Here is a 23051-nt window from a genome sequence, read left to right as displayed (position 1 = left end):
TTAGGCCATTTAAGGCAAACTCACACACACAACGCATACACATAGACTCAAACCCTAGACCTCTTAGTTGGAAGCCTAAGCTCTCAACCAATAGGCCAAGGAGAGTTGTGTGAATAAAAAGGTTTTATTAAGATTTTTTTTATCATTAGTACGCACACATTATAAATAAACCATAAAAAAAAAAAACTGAAAAATCACATTTCTATATTTTGTCATCTTCACCCAATGAAGATGTGTTATGTGTCAGTAATGATGAATTAATTTGTCTGTGCTATCTTATTAATTAAATTCTTATCCCTTAGAAAGTCTTATTATGTAAGCCTGAATTTGATCTAAAATAAGACTTAGGACGAAACTGCTTTCTTAATGTTTATTAAAATATTTTTTTTTGAACAAAATTTTTTATTTTTATTAAAAAATTACTTTAAGAAATAATAAATTAACTGTCCCAAAAAGAAAACTTAATCTGAAACCCTTTAGCAATAACTTCTGAAATATTTACTTAGACTGGCATTTGATTGAACATCCGTTGCATTCCCGTACTATTGTTAAGCTTTAAAGCAGAAATATATTTCCTTAATCTGAGTTGATTTCTTCTCAGAAAAAAAGTTATATTACGAGCTTTTCATATAAAATTCATCTAAGTGTAAAATATTTACCAAAACAATTAAAGATCCAAAACTTTTGCTTCGAACAAGAGTAGTCGGAAACTAATTGCTGACTTCAGGAGTCTGAAATTTTGCTTGCTTAATAAATTAATCGATTTGGGTTAGACAAACGAAGAGACATTCTCTGGCCGACGAATTAAATATAATAATTTGAATAAGTGGAAGAAATGAAATGAACTCTCAATAATTATTTGATGGATTGATCAGTTGATAGAAGCTTCTAAACCCTCTTCTTTTCACTCGAATTCCATGGCATTAAAAAAAAAAAAAAAATTGAAGTGAAAAAGGACATCTGAAGCATAAAAAAAGAGCATTTTTTTAATCTATACATAATCTATGATCATCAGCTCGGTTGAACTGAGGTTGCAGAAGCAGGCATTTGAGTACTGGGTTTGGATTGTTGGAGACTCAGGCTTGTACCATTGTAATGCTTCACCTTTTCAGGCGGTGCCTGCATCTTCATCTTTTTTCTCATATCTGTAGAAATTATTTTGCTTCCAACATCTGAAATAATATCTGCGCTGATTCGTCGAGCTTTTTCATGGTGTTTGGATCCATATGTGTCACTCCGAAATGGAGTTGGATCATTCAGTTTGTTTTGTATTGAAGGGCTTAGGCTTGAAATTGGCTTGTCCTGGGGACGAGGAACCCGGAATGTAGGAACCATATGTCTTTCTTGACCAGCTTGTGTTTGAGCGATCAGAGTTGGTTCCTGTAACTTCACTTTTGATGCTAACTTCTTCCTCTCAATCCTCTCTTTATTACGAACCTGAAGCTAATTTAAGAACAAAGAGATCATAAAATGGTAGATATGCAAGAATATTTAAGAATCATTCTTGGTACTTGAAAAACATCAAAAGAAAAAGCCTATGTGGGGAATAGAAGTTTATATTTGGCTCAATATGGGACATGCTGGCAAAATTTAACAGCAAATCATATGAATAACATGATACAATTAATCGAGATATAATGAACACCGATATTTACAAATTACAAACATTACGACGTGTGATTATATTTGCTTAAAAGAAAATTATAATTAAATAGAACATTTACAAAGATGGTGGTGACACCTTATGCTGTCTGCGCTTCTTTGCCCTGTATATTGCATCCTTGATTCCTAGATTATCCATGTAACCAGCAGGCCATAGCTCTGCAAACTGAAATACGGAAATAAGCAAGTATATAACTCAAAACATGTTGCATAGGGTAGAAAATAATAAATATATAAATACATAAGCAAAATAAAAGTAAACCGAAAAAAAAAAAAAAATGGAAACAAATAAAGAAACCTTCAGAAAACACATACAGAGCAATGAAAATGTCAGCAATAAAAAAATTAAGACATCCATCAATGCGAGTTTCATAATTCAGCCATAAAATTATAGTATTTTTAGTTAGAAGACATTCATGTAATCCAACAAAATAGATGCAAAGTATTTAGGTGACATGAAATACCTCGACATAAAGTTTTCGGCTCAGAGGCCCCTTCTCTTCATCCATCCCCTGGTGAGAAAAATAGAGATATGACAACAAGCGCAGATGATAATTTAAAGCATGTGGAGGAAACAAATACAGAAAAGAATGATCTTTAAGCCAACAAACAGCTTAGAAGGACACTGAATCAAGATAGAAGTCAATATACATACATAGAGAGATGGGTTCCACTCTACTGAAAAAAAATGCCATCTTTCTTGCCAATTAGTTGTTCCATAATAGTATTTCTAAAATGAATCAATACAGTTGAATAGATATAAATAAAATTGAATTAAATTTTATGATTACTTAATTAGATATTAAGCATAGGAAATAAAGAATGAAAAGCTTACAAGGTTGTGGTTGGATGCATTTGTAGTGTACTACATTTCAAATACATGCATTCTGAGAATTCAAGTATTTGGTTGGATGAATTTCAAATGTAACATAATTCAATTGTAATTTAGAATTCACTCTTGAGTTCATTTTTGGCATATTTGAAAATAGTTAGATTTGAAAAAGTTTCAAAAGATACTGCAAATTTTAAGTCAATGCCACGCAAGTTGCAGGTAACTGTTGCTAGCCACCACCTCAGCCTCACTCCATCACTTGCCACGACTGTCAACTGCAAGCCACCGACCGTTGATGCTGCCTTAGTTGCTTTTGTGGATAATATATAGTAAAAAAATGCATATGAAACTCGATGGTTTTTTCCTTTATTGATCGTCATAGCCATCTTAATTGAGTTATTTTAGGGGCTGTTTGGTTGCCTGCAAAGTAAACGCAATGTAAAGTAAATGCAGTGTAAAGTAAATGTAGTGCATTCCAAATACTTTGAGGCTGTTTGGTTGTCTGCAAAGTAAACGTAAGAGAATTGTTTCCCTTGTTTGGTTAGATATATCCAGAGTAAAGTAAAAACAGTGCATTTGTAATTTTTTTGTCATTATAACATGTGTATTTATAAAATTAATTACCGATTGTTTAAACTTCGTTTGGGATAGCTTTCTTCTTGCTTTCTAAAATTAATCACCGATTGTTTAAACTTCGTTTGGGATTGCTCATCATGGGCTCACAGATAGCACGAAAGATCATTGCAAAAACTTCGTTTGGGATAACTTGTGTATTTATAAAAGTTCTTACTAGACTGAAACCAAAAAAGAAAAACGACTTCACAAAACAATAACTTGCCAGAACTTGCTCTCGTGGGCGTCATGGTCCTTACTATTGTAAGATCATTGCTTTCTAGTGACTGAAACCAAAAAAAAAAAAAGCAGGCACCAATTAGAAGAGAATAAATCCACAAACTATAGTATACATCATAGATTGAACCATTCAGCCGCCGGTGGTCCCAAATCGTTGCTCTGATACCAATTTAATAGGAAATACTTGAGTTCGCAAGTAACCTAACCAAAATCGGCGAACATTCACAGCAAAACTTCTGTCCACAGCAGGAGAACAGCAAAAATCTGCTGTTTACAGCAGAAAAATAGCAAAACCACAAGGAAATCTGAGAGAAAACTCAAAGAAAAGCTTGTATTCCACTAGTCGATGAATAAAATAGCAAGATACAATTGATCCTCAATTCGAGAGGAGGATCGTTCTCTCCCAAATCTCTGGCAACGCCAAGAGCCCAAAGAAAACCTAAATCTAAGAGATCTCAAATTTCAGCCCAAATTCAAGATGCCCAAACCCTAGGAAAAACAACTATTTAATGCATACAAATCAAAAGGAAATCCCTAAACAGTCCCTACATTCAAATTCCCCTCTTAATTTCCCCAAAAAAGCTTCCTATTCGGCTCCCGCAAGGCAAGCGGTGTGCGCGGCCTCCGCCCAGGCGAAACAAATCACCTGTTTTGCGACTCGGCCGGTTCCGTGCGGACCGGCTGGACCGGTCTAACAATACTCCCCTCCCGAAAATCCACCTTGTCCTCAAGGTGAAGATATGCTCGTGTTCCGGTTGAGGTGGCCATCCTTGAGGTGACTGAAAATTCTTACTGTATTGCGGAACCAAGGGCTGCACGGAAAGACAAACATCCCCTCCCTCTTCCAATCTGATCGCATTAACACCCAAACTCTATCAATGATTTTATGACTTATGAAAGGCCTTCACTTGGATTTCGTGCTTTTGCCACTTCTCTTAATAAAATAGATATTAAAAAAAAATTCAAAAGCTCTTCAAACCATAGAGTAGAAGAAAATTGTAACGGAAGAAAGAAAAACAAACTTCACTTATAATGATAAGGGGGAAGTTTCTCAACTTTCTCTAGATAAACAATTGGTCGGATAAAAATTAATCTTTACAATAAAAAATAAAATATCTAGGAGAATTGATAAATTTTAAGTGCGATTTATTGCAAAAACATATAATCAATCATATGGAATTGACTATAAAGAAACTCACTCTAGTTGCCAAACTCAATAAAATTTGAGTTTTGTTCTCTCTTGCAGTAAATTTGTATGTGGTTTTACATCAAATTGAAATTACAAATATAGTTATTAATGGGGTCGTTGAGTAGAAAGAATACATGGAAATCTCACATGTACTAGACAATTAGAGAAATATCAATAAGGTACGCAGACTAAAAAAAACTCAATAAATGGCGACAGACAATCCCTCATGCTTAGTTTAGCAGATTCTCCAATATGTTGATTAATTGTGGTTACAGGTAGTGTCAAACTGATCACACTCTTTATCAAGCACTACCGGAAAAGAGAAAAGACATTTCTAAGTATGCATACAGATGATATTGTATTGATAGGCGACTTTAAGGAAAAGCTGATAGGATCAAGAGAATCTGATGTAAGAGACTTCAAAAATTTAAAATACTTTATTTATATAAAAATGGCATGATCAAAACAATACTATTATCTCCTATAGGAGGTATATTCTTAATCTACTTTAAGAAACAAGAATTCTTGGATGTGAACTCGTAGAAACTCCAATGGACCCAACAAAAAGAAAAATTTGGATCACCACTAACAACATTTTTGTTCTTAAAGGTAGGCTTCAATGTCTTGTGGGCAAGCTCATCTAGCTCTCTAAAAAATTCTGATATGGGGTTTCCTATTAGTCTTGTAAGCCAACACATGAATAACACTACTGAAGATCATATGAATATTTATTAATGGAATTCTAAGGTACCTCGAAATGGCATTAGAAAAAAAAAAGTCATTCAACAATGAAACTGAAATTTTCACAAATGTTGATTGGGGTGCAGTGCATCAGACCGACAATCCACCTCTGCTTATTGTACTTATACATGGAGAAACTTGGTTACATATATAAGTAAAAAACAATGTGTAAGCTGAAAATAGGTTAGTGGTACTTGGTATTTAATATTTATGAATGAATACGGTTAAAAAGATTGATAGAAGAACTAAACTGTCAAGTGGAAAAAATTTGAGGCCACAATCTTCTCATTTACAACAATCCAACAATTTTTAAACAATAACTTTCCATCTACAGCAATCTAGCTATCAATGGATAACAACTTTTCACCTACAACAATCCAGTTATATAGATTACCAACAGTAACATTTATTTTTCTTGTATTGTTAAATCCGAATTTAAAATTAATGATTGGTTTCTATAATTATTTCTTTCCTTAATAGTTATTTTTTCTATATATTTTTGAACAACTTCCATTTTAATATAATTCAAGAAAATAAAATTCAGTCATACAATCTCATTTTTTACTCTTCTTTATTTTCATTCTTATTTCCAATATATATATAAAGATAAGGGAAATGAAAATAAATCAACATTGAGAGAAATAGAAATTCTTCAATCTTGATATATTCAATACTAATACATATTACAAAATTTGCTGTACCTCAACGTATAAATCGTAGAGATCACAAAGCTTTTCTTCCAAAGCGACATCCATACTGTATCTTCCTGTTAAAGCTCTTCTCTCATCAGTGCTAATAACATTCTGAAAATCATCCGCTGAATCATTAAGTTGATCATGCCCCTATTAAATTGAAGAGCAAATTTAGCTTATACAACAACATGCAATAAGGCCCCACGTGTAATAAAAGATACATAGATTCCTTCCTAAGTTTCACAGTTTTCGAGTGTCATTGATATGCTTTTCAATAGGAAATAACAGCACTATTCCATAACAAAAAAACACAAGCCAACCTTCGACTTCAAAACTGATACACGTGATTTTATCATTTCATGAACCTCCTTCTTAATTTGCTGTAATTTGTAAGCCTTCTGCTGTTTTGCAGAAAGACCTAATTCGACCATCTCCCTCATGTTTCTCTGCAGCACGTAATCAGTTGCTACATTAATTACAAAACAAGGTAACCTAAAAAAAACAATGATAACAATCATTATCTAATGATTTTGTTTAAAATTTTGGATGCAATCTATCACTAATTTTGTTATAAGGCAAATTCGACCCCAACCAAGTAAGAGTCATCCTAACTCTGTAGCGGAAAAACATTTGAAAGTAATGTTATACCTCAAAGATGTCTTCTTGATCATGCCCAGTGAGTAAAATGACATTAACATAAATAAGTATGACAAAGAAAATTTACGCTGCAAAAAGATAAAATGGCATGTAATGCTACTATAAATTTCAACCTCCACAAAAACTTTGCATAAATTTTCAAACCAAGCATGTGGGATTTATTTAAGCTTGCATATGACATTGGATAAACAAGTGTGATTCTCTTCCTTCGGATTTAGCTTGCCCTGAAGGTAGTGCTCATTTCCATTTTTACCATAGATCATCATTGATTGATATCTGTGGGCTTCGAAAATTCGTACCCCGGGCTCCCCTTGCCTTCGGAGAGGGTTTTAACATATTAAGTTCCGGAGTAAATTTTCAGAATGCAGATTGGGTTTAAAATAAGACACTAACCAGAGATTTTGCCCTTATTTTGCGAGGACTTTATGATTTGAGTTCCAATTTCCTATAGGCACAAGCCCTTATAGTTAATTACCCCATTCGATATCGAGAGAGAATGTTCGATTAAGGCAAGTCATCAATCACATACATAGAAATATGGGCTATTTGGCGTATAGTAGTAGCATTGGTTAATATTTGAAAATTAAAAATTTCACAATCTTGTACTTAAAGTGGATGGTGGGGGAATGAAAAATGGACCCGATGAAGATCCCATGGTTCAGGCGTCCCGGGCCATCATGGTCTCTGGCCTTCTTTTCATAGGAGGTAGTCAACCCAACCTGACAGAAAGATCCTTGTCAGCAACCATGAGTTTCTTCGTCAAAGGAAACCTTGTGGACCTAGGGTGGATGCTTGTCCAAGAGGACAAATTTGAATCCACCTTAGCTAATAGAGGGTTTTGTGCCCTATCAATTATATCATATTGATTTATATCTTAAGGATTTAGTAGCATTGGGGAGCATATAGGCTTTGGCCATAACCGCAATTTAGTGGTGTCAATTAACGGCAAACTACTCGGTTCAGAGGGCTTCGATCATAACCGTTTACCTACAGTGCCATTGGCGGCAAAATCATCGGTTAGAGCACACGTATCACATCCTTACTGGCAGGAGATTATTTGAGAATGAATCCTAGTAATATTCACGACCAAACACTACCTCTTTATGAGCTGAAGTGTATTTTCAAATTTTTCCACCTCGAAAAACTATTGTGGAGGATGAATGAGTTTTGCTTTAAGTTGTTAATGATTTATTTCAATTTTAAATATTTTGAATTTTGATAGTTTTTAAAATTTTAAGCTTTCATTGGTATTTGGGTGACATTTTGAATATTTGAAATTAATCCATCTGGTTAAGATCTACATTCAACACGACCATCATCGGTGTATTTATGAGCATTTCATTTTATGAGTTGAACATTGCTGACTCTGTTTACTTCTAACAGAGGATCGAGCTCTTCTTGGACTTCAAGCCTTTATTAGTGAATTTTCACTGCTTATAGACCTTGAAGGCATAATATGAACGTATTAAAATAAATATCTCAGTTGATAATGTGACCGTATATTCGTTTGATAGTTTGACTCTTGTCAACTCTCATCTACTTGTATAAAAGGCCTAGGCTCGAACTTATGTTCATTTCTTGACCCACCCAGCATCCTCAGACGTCACGTGTGTACTTGTAACATGCTAGCCGTGGCCCATGTGGGTGTTTAGGAGGGCATTTATGTAATTATCTATTGAACATTGTTGACTTTGTCTAATTGCTGACAAAGGATCAAATTTATTGTCGGCTTTATGTTTTTATTAGTGAATTTCCATTGTTTATAGGCCTTAAAGGACTAATATAAACATATAAAATCAAATATCTTGTTCAATGTTGCGACCATATATTAATTCATTGGTTCAAGTTGTATCGACTCCCGTCTTATCAAGGACTGGACTTGAACTTAACTTCATTTCTTAACTCGCGCAGACGTCACGTGTTACTCATAACATGCTCGCCGGGGCAAATGCGGGTGTACGATTACACATGCATTTTCTTGTGTTTTTGTGTATCGTAGTGCATGTGTGGGAGCATATTATTGGATGTATGATGGGCCTTCTACGACAACTCGTAGAGGCTTGTGTTTATGATAGCCTTTATATGTTGGCCCATAGACGTCATGTTGAGCGAACGACGAGTCATCTATAGCCGTACGTAGACATCTACTCTTGTTGCACGTCGTACATCTTTAAAGGTAGGAGAACGACGTATTCACTTATAATTAAGTGACATTGACTGTGTGAAGATGGCATTTTCATCGGACTTTTCGAACACACCTTTGTCGTCAATTCATTATATGTTGACATTGTACACTAGGTGTTGTTGTATTTATTATCAATTTTCTTATGTAGGTTGATCAGCGAGTTGCTGCATTAGCTCGCATGTATTTCAGTGTTCCTGAATACTATTGCAGGTGCTTGTATGTTGATCATTATCGATTCTCGAACACTGCAATATTCACTGTCTATCGAGGATCATCACTTGTAAATATGTTATTATGTCTGTGACGAACTTGTAGCTTCATCGTATAGATTGATTGACAAATTGCCACCTTGTGCATTATTCACAGTTCATGGGTATCAATATTCTTTGTCCATATGTTAATAAGCATATGTCATAGGAATGCCACTTCATTTATTATGCATCCTCTACACTGTTAGTGAGCAAATCACCGCATAATCTCCTATTGCTATTCATATGTGACTTGTTACATGCCTCATTGGTCTTTCATCCTCGATGGTGACTTATGATATGCATAATGCCCCCAGCAATCATTATTTCTTTGACATTTACATTTCATTTGGAATAAAGGCTTTCAACACTTGTGAGAAATTTCATGCTATCGGCTGTAGGCATGTTGCCATATTCTTCATTTAAACATTGCATGCAGATTGATTTGTTTGAATAGTTTGAATTATTTTAATCTCATCAATACTTGCTTATATGCCCTTTTGAGAGTATATTTTCATCCATCTATCCTTTATCCATTAATATTTAGTTGAGTGACTAGCATTGTCATTTGTCATTTACATTCTCATCTTGTTTATGCATTTTATCATTTTCAAGTCAACTCTCCGCTGTTCATTTAAATGTTCAGTCCTCTGTTGTTCAAAGTTGATTCAAGTCATTTGTTCAGCCATTCAAACTCAAATCCTTATAGTCCAATCCGTGCATCCAACTCACATTCATTTAGTTCAAATTCAAATTCATTTAATTCTTTGCTTAGTTTAGTTTCTTTGCATTTGTTCATGTTCAAATTCAAATTATTTGAGTTAAATTCCAGTTCTCTATTCAGTTTGAATTCAACTCAAGTCCACCAAAATTTATTCATTTTTAGTGCGTCGTCAGTTAAAATTTAAGCAGACTCTAGCATCTCCACGTATGATGAATTTCAAGAGTCTGGGTCATCCCGCCATGCTACTAGAGCATGTATGGTAGGTGTCGGGTGACACCGTGGCCATATTTCTTCAACCCCACCATACTATGAGAGCGTGTATGGGTCTTCGGAGTACCTTTTTGAAGACTCGCAATTGGTTTTCACCGCCAAGCTACGAGAGCATGTACAGGAACTACCCGCCTTGCCAAAAGCGTCGCACAGGGCTTTCCTCCTACCGTGCCACGAGAGTGTGTATATGGGATTTTTTGGCTCGCTGCAAACGCCGAGGGCAGGGTTTGAGTTTAGAAATTATACCTTCACGAGGCTTGATGTCAATGACGACGACGACGATGATTGGAAATACACAAGAGCTAAAATTTCCCTCTTTCTCTCTTTTTTTTTTGCCATTTATATTTCAGTTCTCTCTTTTTTTTTTTAATCTTCTTCTTAATTCATCTTACCTTCATATATACATATATAACAATGATGATAAATATAGCTAATAGCATTAATGAATCCTAATTAGCTATATGAGATAATAAAAGTAACTAATACAAGTGAATAATTGAATGAAAAAAAAAAGAAAGTGATAATTATTTAAATATGAATAGTGTTCATACTAACTTTATCACTTAGTTACCAACAGACACTAAATAATAAGGATTAAGAAAAAAAGAGAAATAAAATAAGATAAAGAAAAGTAGCAATAATGGAAAGGTGTTCACGTGAGCAGGAGGAGATATCTTAAGCTTGTGAGTGGTTGCTACACGCAAAGGCTGGTTGTAGGCGAGTGTGGGAGAGGATGGATAGCAAATGATCTGCAGGAAGAGGGAGATTGTAGGCTTATTGTGAAGAGCTGGTCGGATGGGAGGTTGACGATCTCGGCATGTTAAGTGAAGTGGCTTACAAGGGAACTTTTATTAGGTCCGGTGTAAGGACGTAGAGGAACGTCCGGTTTGAGGCAAAATCCTGCCAAAAAACTCGGTATTTGCTTGGTACAACTAGGTATTATTTGATATTAATGAGGAATACCGCTCTTTGAAGACCAATACCGAGTTATACCGAGTTGTACCGAGTTTTTCTAGGAAAAACTCGATACAACTTTTTGTATAACTAGGTATTTCTCGATTTAGCTCAGTATAACTCGGTATTGGGTCTTCAAATGATGGTATTCCTCGTTATTGTTTGGTATTGCTCAGTATTTCCTCGGTGCAACTCGTTTTTTGGCGGGATTTGGCCTCCGACCGGACGTTCCTCTGCGTCCGGTCGGAGGACGTAATAATTGTTCCTTACAAGGGCTGCTTGGCCCTGTTGTAGGCATAGGAGGGAAGAGGGATCGAGATGTGTAAGAAGAAGTGGGATTTCGGTTGAAGGCTTTGTGTGTGACGTATTTGGACTTTGCGTGAAGTAGTTGGATTGGGAAACAAAGAAGCATAGGAAAAGAGCTTGAATGTCTGATTCGCAGGCTTCAGACTTCACGTGGACAGAGAAGAGGGACGGAGCTCTGAACATGAAAGGGAGGTGGCTGCTTGTGGATGGAAGAGTGAAAGGAGGGAAGATTGTGCCTTTGGGGTGTTATGCTCAGGGAGGTAGTGGGAAGACGAATTAGGAGTTTTATAATTTGCTTTTTGAAATCCCATAGCTGAAGAAGAGCTTAAGGTTTCATTTTGCTCGATTTAACAACGAGGCATTGCGTTCAAATGAGGCGAGCGGCGTTCGAGGTGTATTTCAACGGATTTTCAGGGATTTAATAGAGATTCAGTGCAGAATATATCAACAGAGATGTGGAAAAGCATTTAATTGATTATGATTTTTCATTGACTTTTCATCTGATTTTTTTAAATTAATATTAATATTAATAATATTATTATTAATTCAAAATGACAGTCGCACATTGATTTCAAAAGAAAATGCCTCGATTTTCATGTATTTCTTCAAATTACGCACAATCAACTTGGAATCAAGCCAATTTCTTCACACGACTATCTTTGACCAAATGGGCAGTGCTTTTTCAGTACTAACAACATTATGAATGCAATAGTGCAGTCTGTTTGTGATCGTACATCTTTTAGGCAACGTCGTGAGTGCTTTTCCTAGAATTGTGTGTATTGCCTAGAGACACGTGCAATCTTCTCGTGCGGCTTTAACTGATTAAATCATCTCTCATTTTTTTGTATTGACGATGTTCGAAGTTCGTTTTGCGATTGGACATCGTTTGGGTGACGTCGTGCCAATTTTCGTGTTTTGCACGTCGCTGCTTCATGATTCTTGTCATTTGTCGGGCTATCCCAACTGAACAAGCTGATAGCAGTTTTAAGGTGTTGGCGATTTTCCAGATGTAAGGGTGAAATCCGATTCACGATAGAACATCGTTTGGGAGACGTCGCTTGTCTATTTCGGATGTCGATCATTCTTTTGAACCGATCTCGTCTGATTTAGCTGAGAGGGGTCCCATTTAGGTGAACTCGACATCCTGATTGTAACGACGTAGTCTGATTGGCAATCAGAGATCATTTGACTCTTCAAATAATGTGTCGCATTGACGCATGTGTTGTTTGATTCGTTCTTTTTTTCTACCTTTGGCGTTGTTTGATGCGTAGGGATCAACAAATGACCCCCAACAAACGTACAAAAGCGATACGCGTCTAGAGCATACCACGTTTGTTGTTATGCGGCCGACGGTCTTTTGTAGCTTTCTTTCACGCAGTCGTCATTATTATAATCATTTATGATGCATTTCCATTTTCTCTTTGCGTAAGAAAATATTCCATTGGGAGAGACCTGACAATTTGCCTCCGGGCAAGCACAGCGAGTCCGCCATTTGGGAGGCTAATTATAGATAGATCACCTAGGGTGTTGTTGATGTCCGAGACAGGTTTGAGCAGCATCAGAACATGTTACGGGGCCGGGACATCTTCCACAACTTCTTTGCCCGCTCCTTTCTGCTTCCAGAGTGTTATGCAAAATCGGTAGAGTTCGAGGACCCTAGTTGGTGGGTCAGCAGTCTCATAATGATGTGTAGGGAGGTAAAACCCACTGGAGAGTTCTGTTGCTCAACTTTGTTGGGGTACTTGTGACATTTTGGAGCAAGTAGTCGATATAGCCGAGTTAGTTGGATAATCAAGGCTTCTTAGCCATCGCCAGTTACAGTCAACTTTTTTCGATTGGCCGAGAGTCTCTGCAGTTGGACAGGTTCAGAGCCCGACTAGCGACTATATTCACTGTGACCGCTACATTCTACAGATACATAGGTGTAGACTTCAAGAGATAGAGATTTACGAGGTCGTATACACCTCGTTGTTTGACTACGAGTATCTCCCTCCTTCCTGTGCTTGTGGTTTGATTAAGTTCTGGGACTCAGGCAAGGGTATATGCTGGATTGGAGCAAATGAGCTCACGATCACTCTTTTAAACTTCCAAATAGTGTGAGGGGTACCAATTTGTGGCCACCATTTTGAGGAAAGTGTTCCTTCAGATCAGCAGTTATTTCAGAGGGTCCTTTCAGCTGACGGCAACAGGAGGGGGAGATTAATGCTACCAGATATTTTCCTTGATAAAAGATGAAGATTTGTATACACATAAACTAAATCTTCATCCTATTGTGGAGTTATTTTATTCATCTTCATTGATTGAATAAATGAGTATGTGCTCCAATTTCTCTCACAACAGAAAGACGATGATACTTGACCAAGAAGTTTTATTGCTATGGTTTGAAGAAGCAGTGCTGAAGCTCCATGAATCAACCACCACATTTTTGGATCCATCCTCCATCTATCAATCAAAGATTCTTGATCACCAAAATCATCTAAATATCCAAAGAACTTTGCAAGTTCTATATTAATTTTTCTTCTCTCCTTCTCATTTGGGAAATATCATTTCAAGCATATATTTCTCATATTTGACACTTCTAAATCTTTTTGTAGCGAGACACGTTGAGATTTTTCTTGAAGCCATTCTTTACTTGAATATCTTGAAATAATACAAAGCATATAAAATTATTTATTCATTTACAAAGAAATTTAAAATTAATTTAAAAGATGAATACAAATGTACCTTGGATTTAATGAATGTGTCAAACAATATAGAGGTGTGTTGCTTTTGGTCCACCTATCCTCAAGAATGATATAAACAATGCTCCAAAAATTTGAGTCTTCATTACGTGACTTTCTTTCATGTCTGTATATAATTTCTTTCACTTTCCACATCTCATAAATTAAATGTAGGTATGATCAATGTTTAAAATTGCGTATTCGGGTATTAAGGAGTTTTTCATTCGTGAGGCAAGGCGTAAGCCCCAAGCCGTTTTGAGGCGTAAGCCTCAAAATCAAAAGATTGCGTAAACATAAAATGATAAATTTTTATATACTAATAAGTGAATAATATAAAACATAAAAAAAGCATAAGATATAAAGTGAAATCAAAATATCTCAATAATAAAACAACTTGAAATATAGTTCAACTCAAAATTCTATCTTTCCCAAATCTCAATATTCTTTTCATTAAAATATAATTTCAATTTCCAAAAATAAATAGCAATGACATATCACATAAAAACTCATAAGCCATGAGCACTGTCATCACTAAGGGTAGGGCTGCAAACGAACTGAGCCGAGCCGAGTATGTGAGTGTTCATGTTTGTGTTCATTTAATATTAGCTTGTTTAAGTTTGGTTCATGTTGTTCGAGCTTTATGTTTGTGTTCATGTTTGGTTCATTTAAATTAATGGGTGTTCATGTTCGGTTCATGTTCAGTTCATGTTCGTTCGTTTAGTGCTTATCGAGCTTTAAACAAACAAACATGAACGAGCTATAAAAGAGTTCTACTTTTCATTAACTTAACAAACGAGCTTTATCGAGCTTCCTAATAAATGATTACATCGAGCATGTTCATAAACCTATCTAACAAATTTTTTTAACTATCAAATAAATACGTTCCTGAACATATATATGAGCAAACACATTTATAATAAAAACAATTGTCTATGAACATAAAATTAGCATTAATAAAGGCAATAATTTATAAATAAATAGCCATATTGTTGACCTATGTAAAAGAAACCAAAGGAGAAAGAGAGAGAGACCGGTGGATCCACGAATATTGCCAGAAATCCCGTAAAAGGACTGTAGTTCGGCGTCGTTAGCGTCTCCTCGCATGATTCCCATATGAAGCTCTCGATCGCTGCCCCGTTCTCATCGTTAAATACCGAATGAAGGAAGCCTTCGGGACAACACTCCACACACGCGAAAGCTCTCTGCCGAAGCCTCTCATCCCGCGACCTCCTTCCTCTCCCACTGCCGATCTCAAGCCAGCGCCTGGATCCTGTCTCTGCTTCCCGATCTCCCTCCTTCCTGCGACTGAACCCCCAACCGGATCTAAAACAGGAAGCCGGCCCCCTTGCTGCTTCTGATCCCGAGAGAGAGAGAGAGAGAGAGAGAGAAAGAGGGAGAGAGAGAGTGAGAGAGAGAGGCAATTTTCTTCCTACTTAGACGCACTCCACAGCCTCCTTGCCCGACTGCTCCTCTCAGCCTCACGAACCAAACCCGAATTCCACCATGCCGCCTCCGACTCCTCTCTGCTTGTAGCTGACACTTCCTAAGCTGCCCCTTTGGCCGAATCCCTTAAAGACATGCACGCTTTTCTCTAGTGTGGTGGGAAGGGAAACCGGTGCGACACCTACGGCGAGGCGGGGTAAATTATAAAATTGCTTATTTTAAACCGGTGCCCGAAAACCCATGCACGCCTTTCTCTGGCGTGGTGGGGAACAAATTGTTACGGTCGCGGTGTCCTCGTTCGAGGGCACCTACCGTGCACGCTTTTCTCTAGCGTGGCGGGAGGCCCAGTTTTCCGTAGTTTTTCCTCTAAACAGGGGAGACGCCGGAAGGCTGCCGAAATTTCGGGTAAATGCAATTCGTACTTGGGACAATTTTGAGCTTTACTTGGACATTGATTGGAGCATCAAATGGACTTAATTCAAACTTAAATAATCTAATAACTTCAAGTGCAAACGAAACAAGAAAACGACTCGAACTCAAGTGAACTGCAGGGGACTATTGGAATTTGAATGAATATGAACTTGGATTCTCATTTGAACTTGCAACAAATGACTTAATTTGAACTTAAACTTGAACATGAGCTTGGGCTTGAACTCAAGCAAGAACTTGATTGAACTCAAATGGACTTGGTGCAAAGGACAAGAACTTGAATCGAGCAAGACTACAGAGGACTTGGATTGAGATTGCACATTGATTTGAACATGCAATTGAACTTTGCAAGACAGTAGTGGACTATGAATAGAACTTGGGCTTGCAACAAATTACTTAAGTAAATTCAAATCTAAATAAATATGAGCTCTAAATGAACTTGAATACTAAAAGAAAAGATAACTAGTAATGATCCAACTTGTATTCTAATGAAATAGATACAAGCTTGATTTGGGCTTGAATATGAGCCACAATGACATTAAGTTCGAACTTGGATTAAAGTTTGAACTTGACAGAGAACTCAAACTTGAATCACATGCAAAATGATGAACTTCTAAGTTGAGTACAAATTTCCAATATGGCAAGCTTTCAATCAATGACACAAAATCTTCTTTGGAAATTTAGATATTGTCACTTCAATTGGATGACAAATACCAATGACCAATGGTGTCAAGCTCATCATATATGTTGCAATCTATTTTGCAAATATAATTTGACTTCCAAATAACAAAAGATTTCTAGAATTTGGCTTAATCATAAAGCTATGGTATGTGATAGTCCTCTTGCAATGGTGAACATTATAGATCCTTAAGCAACAACCAAGGTATTGTAATGAATGTGACGATCTACCTATGGGTTACAATGCAAAATATTTAATAAACGTTGAGGAATTGTCATTTCATTGGAATGTAAATGTCATCAAGTAAACTCTTCATATAAGATTTGAGTCATCTTCTAATGTAGTGGGAGACTTACAATATTCAACATGGCACATTTACATGCGACAACCAAAGGATCAATATGCAATGATAGGTCGATGTATCCTAAAGTGATATGTATCATGTAAATATATATATGCAACATACATTGAATACCAAGAGATGCTTGTAATCAATGCAAACAAAGAGGTCAATTCACTTGCAAGCAACATTGGTAGATATACTATAGATATGATTGGTCCTCTACAGACACCAACGTATATTCAACACGTCATATGTAAGCCCATACGGGTCGCTGTAGAGTATTTGTTACACAATCAGCAAGCTGTAATTTAAGAGAAAGCATAAAAGAAACTACAACTAATGCAAGTCTCCATAGGCCACTGTAGAAGACTCGTAGTGCACCCAGTCTAATGTCCACGAGCAAGATACAAAGTGATTATATCAAGTATCAAGTGTTTATGAGTTATAATGAGAAGTTTAACTTTGTGTGCAACAAGCTATATACGTGCTTCTACAACTTAAAGCAGGAGATTCGTTAGTGCACTACGATCCACCTGCAGAAAACAACGAGTAGTGCACGACAGTCTACTTGTACGAAGCAGCAAACCACTGATCCAGAAGCTGCTATAATACGCCACCGGATCTGCAACTTCAGTTCAAGCGGACAGAAGGCGTCTACAAATACTTTCAAAGTACCCCCACGTGCACTATAGTTTGTATACACATAAGTACACTAAAAGGGGTAAAAGAAATTATAAAACCCGCATGGGTCCCGGCGAGCGTGTTATTGGTACACACGTGACGTCTAGGGATGCTGTGCGGGTTATCAAATTTTAAATCCGATCCTCCTTAGCAGGTAAAAAGGAATCGACAGGGTTTAATTATAAAATGCCCCCAAACCCACATGGGCCCCGGCGAGCGTGTTATTGGTACACACGTAACGTCTGGGGATGCTGCACGGGTTGAAGAGTGAATTCAAGTTCGAAACCGATCTTTCTATACGGGTTAATAGAAGTCGACAGGGTTCGAGCCAACAAACAAATATACGGTTGTGGCGACCATTATATTTGTCTTAATACATTCATATTAGGCCTTCAATGCATATACCAATGAGAATTCACTATAAAGGGTATAAAGCCTAGGAAATCCGACCCTCTATCAATAATTTGATAGAGTTGATAATATTCAATCAACATAAGAGAAGTGACCCCGAACACCCTGATGATGGCCGTGTTGAATGCAGATCTCAACCGGAGGGGTTCACAAATACTTTCAAATGTCTCCCAAAAATCCCAGAAAATTCCAAAAATCTCAAAATTCCAAAATCCCAAAAATATTAAAAATTGAAATAAATCCATCAGCGCTTAAAGAAAAATCCATCCACCCTTGCCGGGGTGGACAAATTCAAATAAACTCTAGCTCACAAATAGTCAAATGCCTAGTCAAAAATATCACTAGGATCCATTCTCAAACAATCTCTTGCCAGTAAGGACGTGGTACGTGTCCTCTAACCGGCAGTTTCGCCGCCAAATGGCACTGCAGGTAAACGGTTATGACCCGGGGCCCTCTGAACCGAGTGGTTTTGCCGCCAAATGGAACCACGAAATACCGGTTATGGCCAGAGCCAATACGCTCCTTAATGACGTTAAATCCTTGAGATATGAATCAATAGGATATGATCGATAGGGCACAAAGCCCTCTGTAAGCTAAGGTGGATTCAAATCTGTCCCCTTAGACAAACATCAACCCCGGTCTACAAGGTTCCCTTGAAAGAAGCAACCCATGGCTGCCGACAAGGATCCTTCTGTCAGGTTGGGTCGACTACCTCCTCTGACTAAGTAGACCAGGGACCACGATGGCCCGGGATGACGGAACCATGGGATCTTGATCGAGTCCATCATCCATTCCCCCACTTCAAGATTTATGTAAGTTTTAATATATATAGCGTGAGGCGTAAGCCTCATGCCAGTGAGGCGAGGCGGGTCTCAAGGCGGGCCTTAACCAAGTTGAGGCGCAAGCCTCATAAAAAAAACTCGAGGCGTAAGCATCGAGGCGTTTTTTACTAGAATTGCACAAAGGCGGGCCTCAAGGCGAGCCTCATATTGCGCAATTTTAAACCATAGGTATGATTTATCTGTGTCAACCTCTCTCAACATGTCATAAATCGGATTAGTGAAAGCCAAAATGTAATCTACATCATCCCACCAGAAATCATCTAAACCTTTTTTTTCACATATCTTGCCATCCCAACATCATTTTCTCAATAGCAATACCACTTTTCACTAATCACCATTAATTAAAGAGCATTTTTTATTTGTTTGAATCTTCTCAATATGATTATTACAAAGGAAAAATGAGTTTTAACAATAGCTAACATTCTTAAATGTGATAAATCATTAAACATTGAAAGTCTCATTGTGTGGTTCATAATGAAATTTCTGATCAAAACAACATCATCTGCAACCACTGTTATCCAATAACATTCAGCATAAATGATTTCATTTGTCTTTATATTCTTTGTTGTACAAATATTTTTTAGAGCAAGATTTAAAGTGTGCATAACACATGGAGTCCATAATATATGAGGATAAGTTTGCTCCACCAACAATGTTGCAGCTCTACACACCGGTGCATTATTTGTTATAACCTACACAATATTTGAATGCCCGATAATAACTATCACCTCTTTAATCAAATTGACAATAAAATATTTATCCTTGTATTCTCCTTCATAATTCACAGATTTAATAAACATTGAGAATTTTCTGTAATGACCATGAAATTAATGAGTAGTCTTCTTTGAGGATCAGTGCAACCATCACACATCAAAGTGACTCCTTTTTTTTTACACCTTTTGTCGGTTTAAGCAATGTTTCAATATGTGCTCTTTCCCTTTCTAATAATTTTGATCTTAATGCATTGTAGCCAGGTGGAACATAACCTGCAAGGTTGTTATTACATGCAAAAGTGAATGTATTTTTGTAATGAGAATTTCTTGTAAGGTTGAAAGCAAATCCAGCTGAAAAAAACATCATTGCAATTTCACCATCCAATTCCTCTCGCTGCTGCATGTTAAAAGCCTTCTTTAAAGAACTACTGGTAACTCCTTTTCTTTTCTTTGAATCATATCCTTCACTTTAATATGATAATGAATGATCAACTCTAATAGATGAGGAAGAAGTGTGGGATGAACTATTGGTAGATGACGAATGTATCTCTTTAGGAAGTACCATTTTGATCCTAGATTCAGCTTCATCAACTTGTCTGTTCAATTCAGGCTTCGTTTAGGACGACTACAGCTGTCGATAAGGTAGGTTGTAAAGTTGTTGTCCAGGAAGCTACTTTATAAAGTTGCTGTACAAAAATCAATAAATTTTGTTTGGGTAGTAGAACTGCCAAGCTGCTGTGCTACTGCTGTATAATAATAAATTACCTTGATACCCTTCTATATATTAACATGAATTTTTTTTTATTAAATATAAAATGTTTTTAAATTTATATTATAACAAACTAATAATTCTAAATTCAAATCAAATATTTATTTTAATTTTTTTTTAAGTTTATATTTCAAAATATTATAAATTTTTGACTTAATTAAGTTTATATTTCAAAATATTTTAAATTTTTAACTTAATTATTTCTGTCATACTTCAAAATAATTTCTTCAAATTTTAGATTCTCAATCAAAAAGTGTTGGATTCAAGCAGCACGCAGCATGCCGAACCTACCATAGAAATCCACGCATCTAAAATCTGGAAACATAAAAAATAAACCGGAAGCCTAGATCTCCAAAAGAAAATCAGAAAGCAACCAAACCCCTAGCTAGATCCGGGTCAACATTAGAGTAACAGTTGAATTACCCTATGGAAATCGCTGGGAGCAATGCCAGGAAGGTAGAAGGCCCTCCATAAAGGAAGGAGGTGAAGGAATGATAGGAACGAGAAGACGATGCCACCGGGTTTCCCCATCTAGCCAGTGGAGGAGAAGCAGCTGAATTGCCCTTTCACGGGAAGCCACATGCGAACGAGGAATATAGAAAGTTGAAAAGAATCAGTGTTGGATTTTGGAACGAGAAGACGTTTGCACATCGAGCTCGGTACAGCGCGAGGATTATCTTACCTCCGTCGCGCCTTCCATCAGCCGATAATCCACTACAACGTGAAGCCGAGCAATATCCTCCTCGATGCCGGCGGCAAAGCAAAGGTGGCTGATTTTGGACTGATTCGGTTGCTCGGGCCTCGATCGGAGCGACAGGGCACTGGGCAGAGCGCGTTTGGGTACGCGGCGCCGGAGCTTTCGTGCGGGAGCTTGAGGGTGAGTGAGAAATGTGATGTGTATGGATTCAGGGTAATGTTGTTAGAGATTGATAAAAGTAAAGGAAAAGAAAATGACAACGCCGACGACGAGGGAGAAGCAGTTTCGCACAAATGGGGGCATTTACGGCATTTTTTCTCTTCAAAACAATGGGAAGCAGGGGGGAAGCAGCAGACCGCGGGAGGTTGCCAAAGGTCGCGGGAAGTAGCCACAGGCCGCAAAAATTTTTCTAACGTCGTTCTACCGCAATGCCCCAAACGAGCATTTAACAAATTTTTTTAAAGCAACGTAGCCGTGAAGCCGTCCCAAACCAAGCCTCAATCAACTGTGACGTAGTAATCTTAGGACACAATTTAATTTCATGGTCAAAAATCTTAAGTAGATGTGCTTTCATCCTAAAATAAGATCCTTTGTAGGTGCCACCACAAATATTGCATTTGAATGACACATTCTCTCCTTCAAAAATTTTTCCTAACCTTGTAACATGAATGCATAATGGCTTATCAGTTTCTACATATGGCTCTTTTGAACCACTCCCACCAATACTAGAGCTTATTTTCTTTTAAATTCATTGGTGAAGTAGAAGAAATAAATGCTTAATAAATTGTGTGGCATATTGTAAAACATTTAAAAATTGTCAAACAAAATTAAAAAATAATAAAAGAAATATTGCATCATGTGTTATGACTATCTGACTAAAAAACAATTAAAAATTTGCAGCTATGTCGGGGGTCCAAGGGGGTGCTGTCCCCTGGTAGGGTTCGAACTGCCCGGTCAGTGCAGTGAAAGCTTAGTGAAAAGCGTAGCGAAAGTGCAGCAAAAACGCAGTAAAAGCGCAATGAAAGAACGGTGAAAGCGTAGTAAAAGAGCGATGAAAGCACAGTAAAAGCGCATTCAATAAACAAACTTTTATTGTAGGAGTAATTTTAACCCAAAACAAATAAAATACTTTAAAAAAAATATGCACTTCTGATCACAAATCTATAGAATCATTGATAAATGAAAAGAAATGACAAATGGAGAAAAAAATGGCGAAATCAACTTACCAGTTTGAAAAATTTTCTACGGTTTGGCATCGACTTCCCTCGGCTGCACGCAGAAACTGAGGATGGCTTGTTGCTTACGACTGGAAGGGAAGATCAAGGGTGCGATCTCCAACCGACTGCTGCTCGCTTCAATCGCTCGGGAAGACCACGAATACGAATAGGAATATGGGATTAAGGCGAAGATGAAGACTCGGACATGAACCGGCTAATATAAAATTGTGGGATTAGTCAGACACGCAGTCAGACTTTATTTATTTAATTATACAATAGTCGGACACGCAGTCTGATTTAATTTTTTTTTAAATGGGACACGCTAATGGCGTATCCGACACGTGTCCTCGCCATGTCGGACGCGTGTTCGTGTCCGACACGTGTCTAACAATGAATACCCTCTTAAAACGAAGTGTCGGTGCATCAGAGTTGCTAGGTGTTAGTGAGGACTTATTCTTAGTGGGATTTTTGGCTACCTAGCTCTATATTATCATGATTCCTCTCATAGAAGTATACTTTTGCCCGCTAGTCAGCTATCACAGGGACAACATCTCTCCTTTGCTCCAGCGACACTTTCCAAGGTTTATAGATCTCTACGCGTTGCATCTGAGGCTACTTCTCTCGAGTTACGAGACCTAACTTTGGCGTGGCACTACTTGTACAGATGGATCCACCTGCATGTTCAGGGTGCCTTTTCTGTTTTAAAGTCTCCTGTCTACTTCCTGAGAGGATCCAGCTTTTTTTCTTCACCCCTACAGTTACTTGTAGACAGGTTTTCTTTAGTCCACTAGCAAG

General features: G+C 37.2%; 1 protein-coding gene across 1 annotated transcript in view; it reads right to left on the bottom strand.

Annotated features, from left to right (window-relative positions):
* Window positions 1–1011: 1011 nt before the first annotated feature.
* The window catches only part of LOC110103900 (ubinuclein-1), a 31336-nt gene continuing 9296 nt past the window's right edge, over window positions 1012–23051 (bottom strand). Inside the window, exons 2-6 of the mRNA XM_028697983.1 lie at window positions 6289–6414; window positions 5978–6118; window positions 2127–2174; window positions 1742–1828; window positions 1012–1443 (exon numbers count right to left, since the gene is read on the bottom strand). Coding sequence (XP_028553816.1) covers window positions 1012–1443; window positions 1742–1828; window positions 2127–2174; window positions 5978–6118; window positions 6289–6414 — 834 coding nt within the window. The remainder of the gene's footprint in view (window positions 1444–1741; window positions 1829–2126; window positions 2175–5977; window positions 6119–6288; window positions 6415–23051) is intronic.

This window comes from Dendrobium catenatum, unplaced genomic scaffold (assembly GCF_001605985.2).
Source record: "Dendrobium catenatum unplaced genomic scaffold, ASM160598v2 fragScaff_scaffold_121, whole genome shotgun sequence".
Lineage (NCBI taxonomy): Eukaryota > Viridiplantae > Streptophyta > Magnoliopsida > Asparagales > Orchidaceae > Dendrobium > Dendrobium catenatum.
This window is presented reverse-complemented; position numbering and strand designations above follow the sequence as displayed.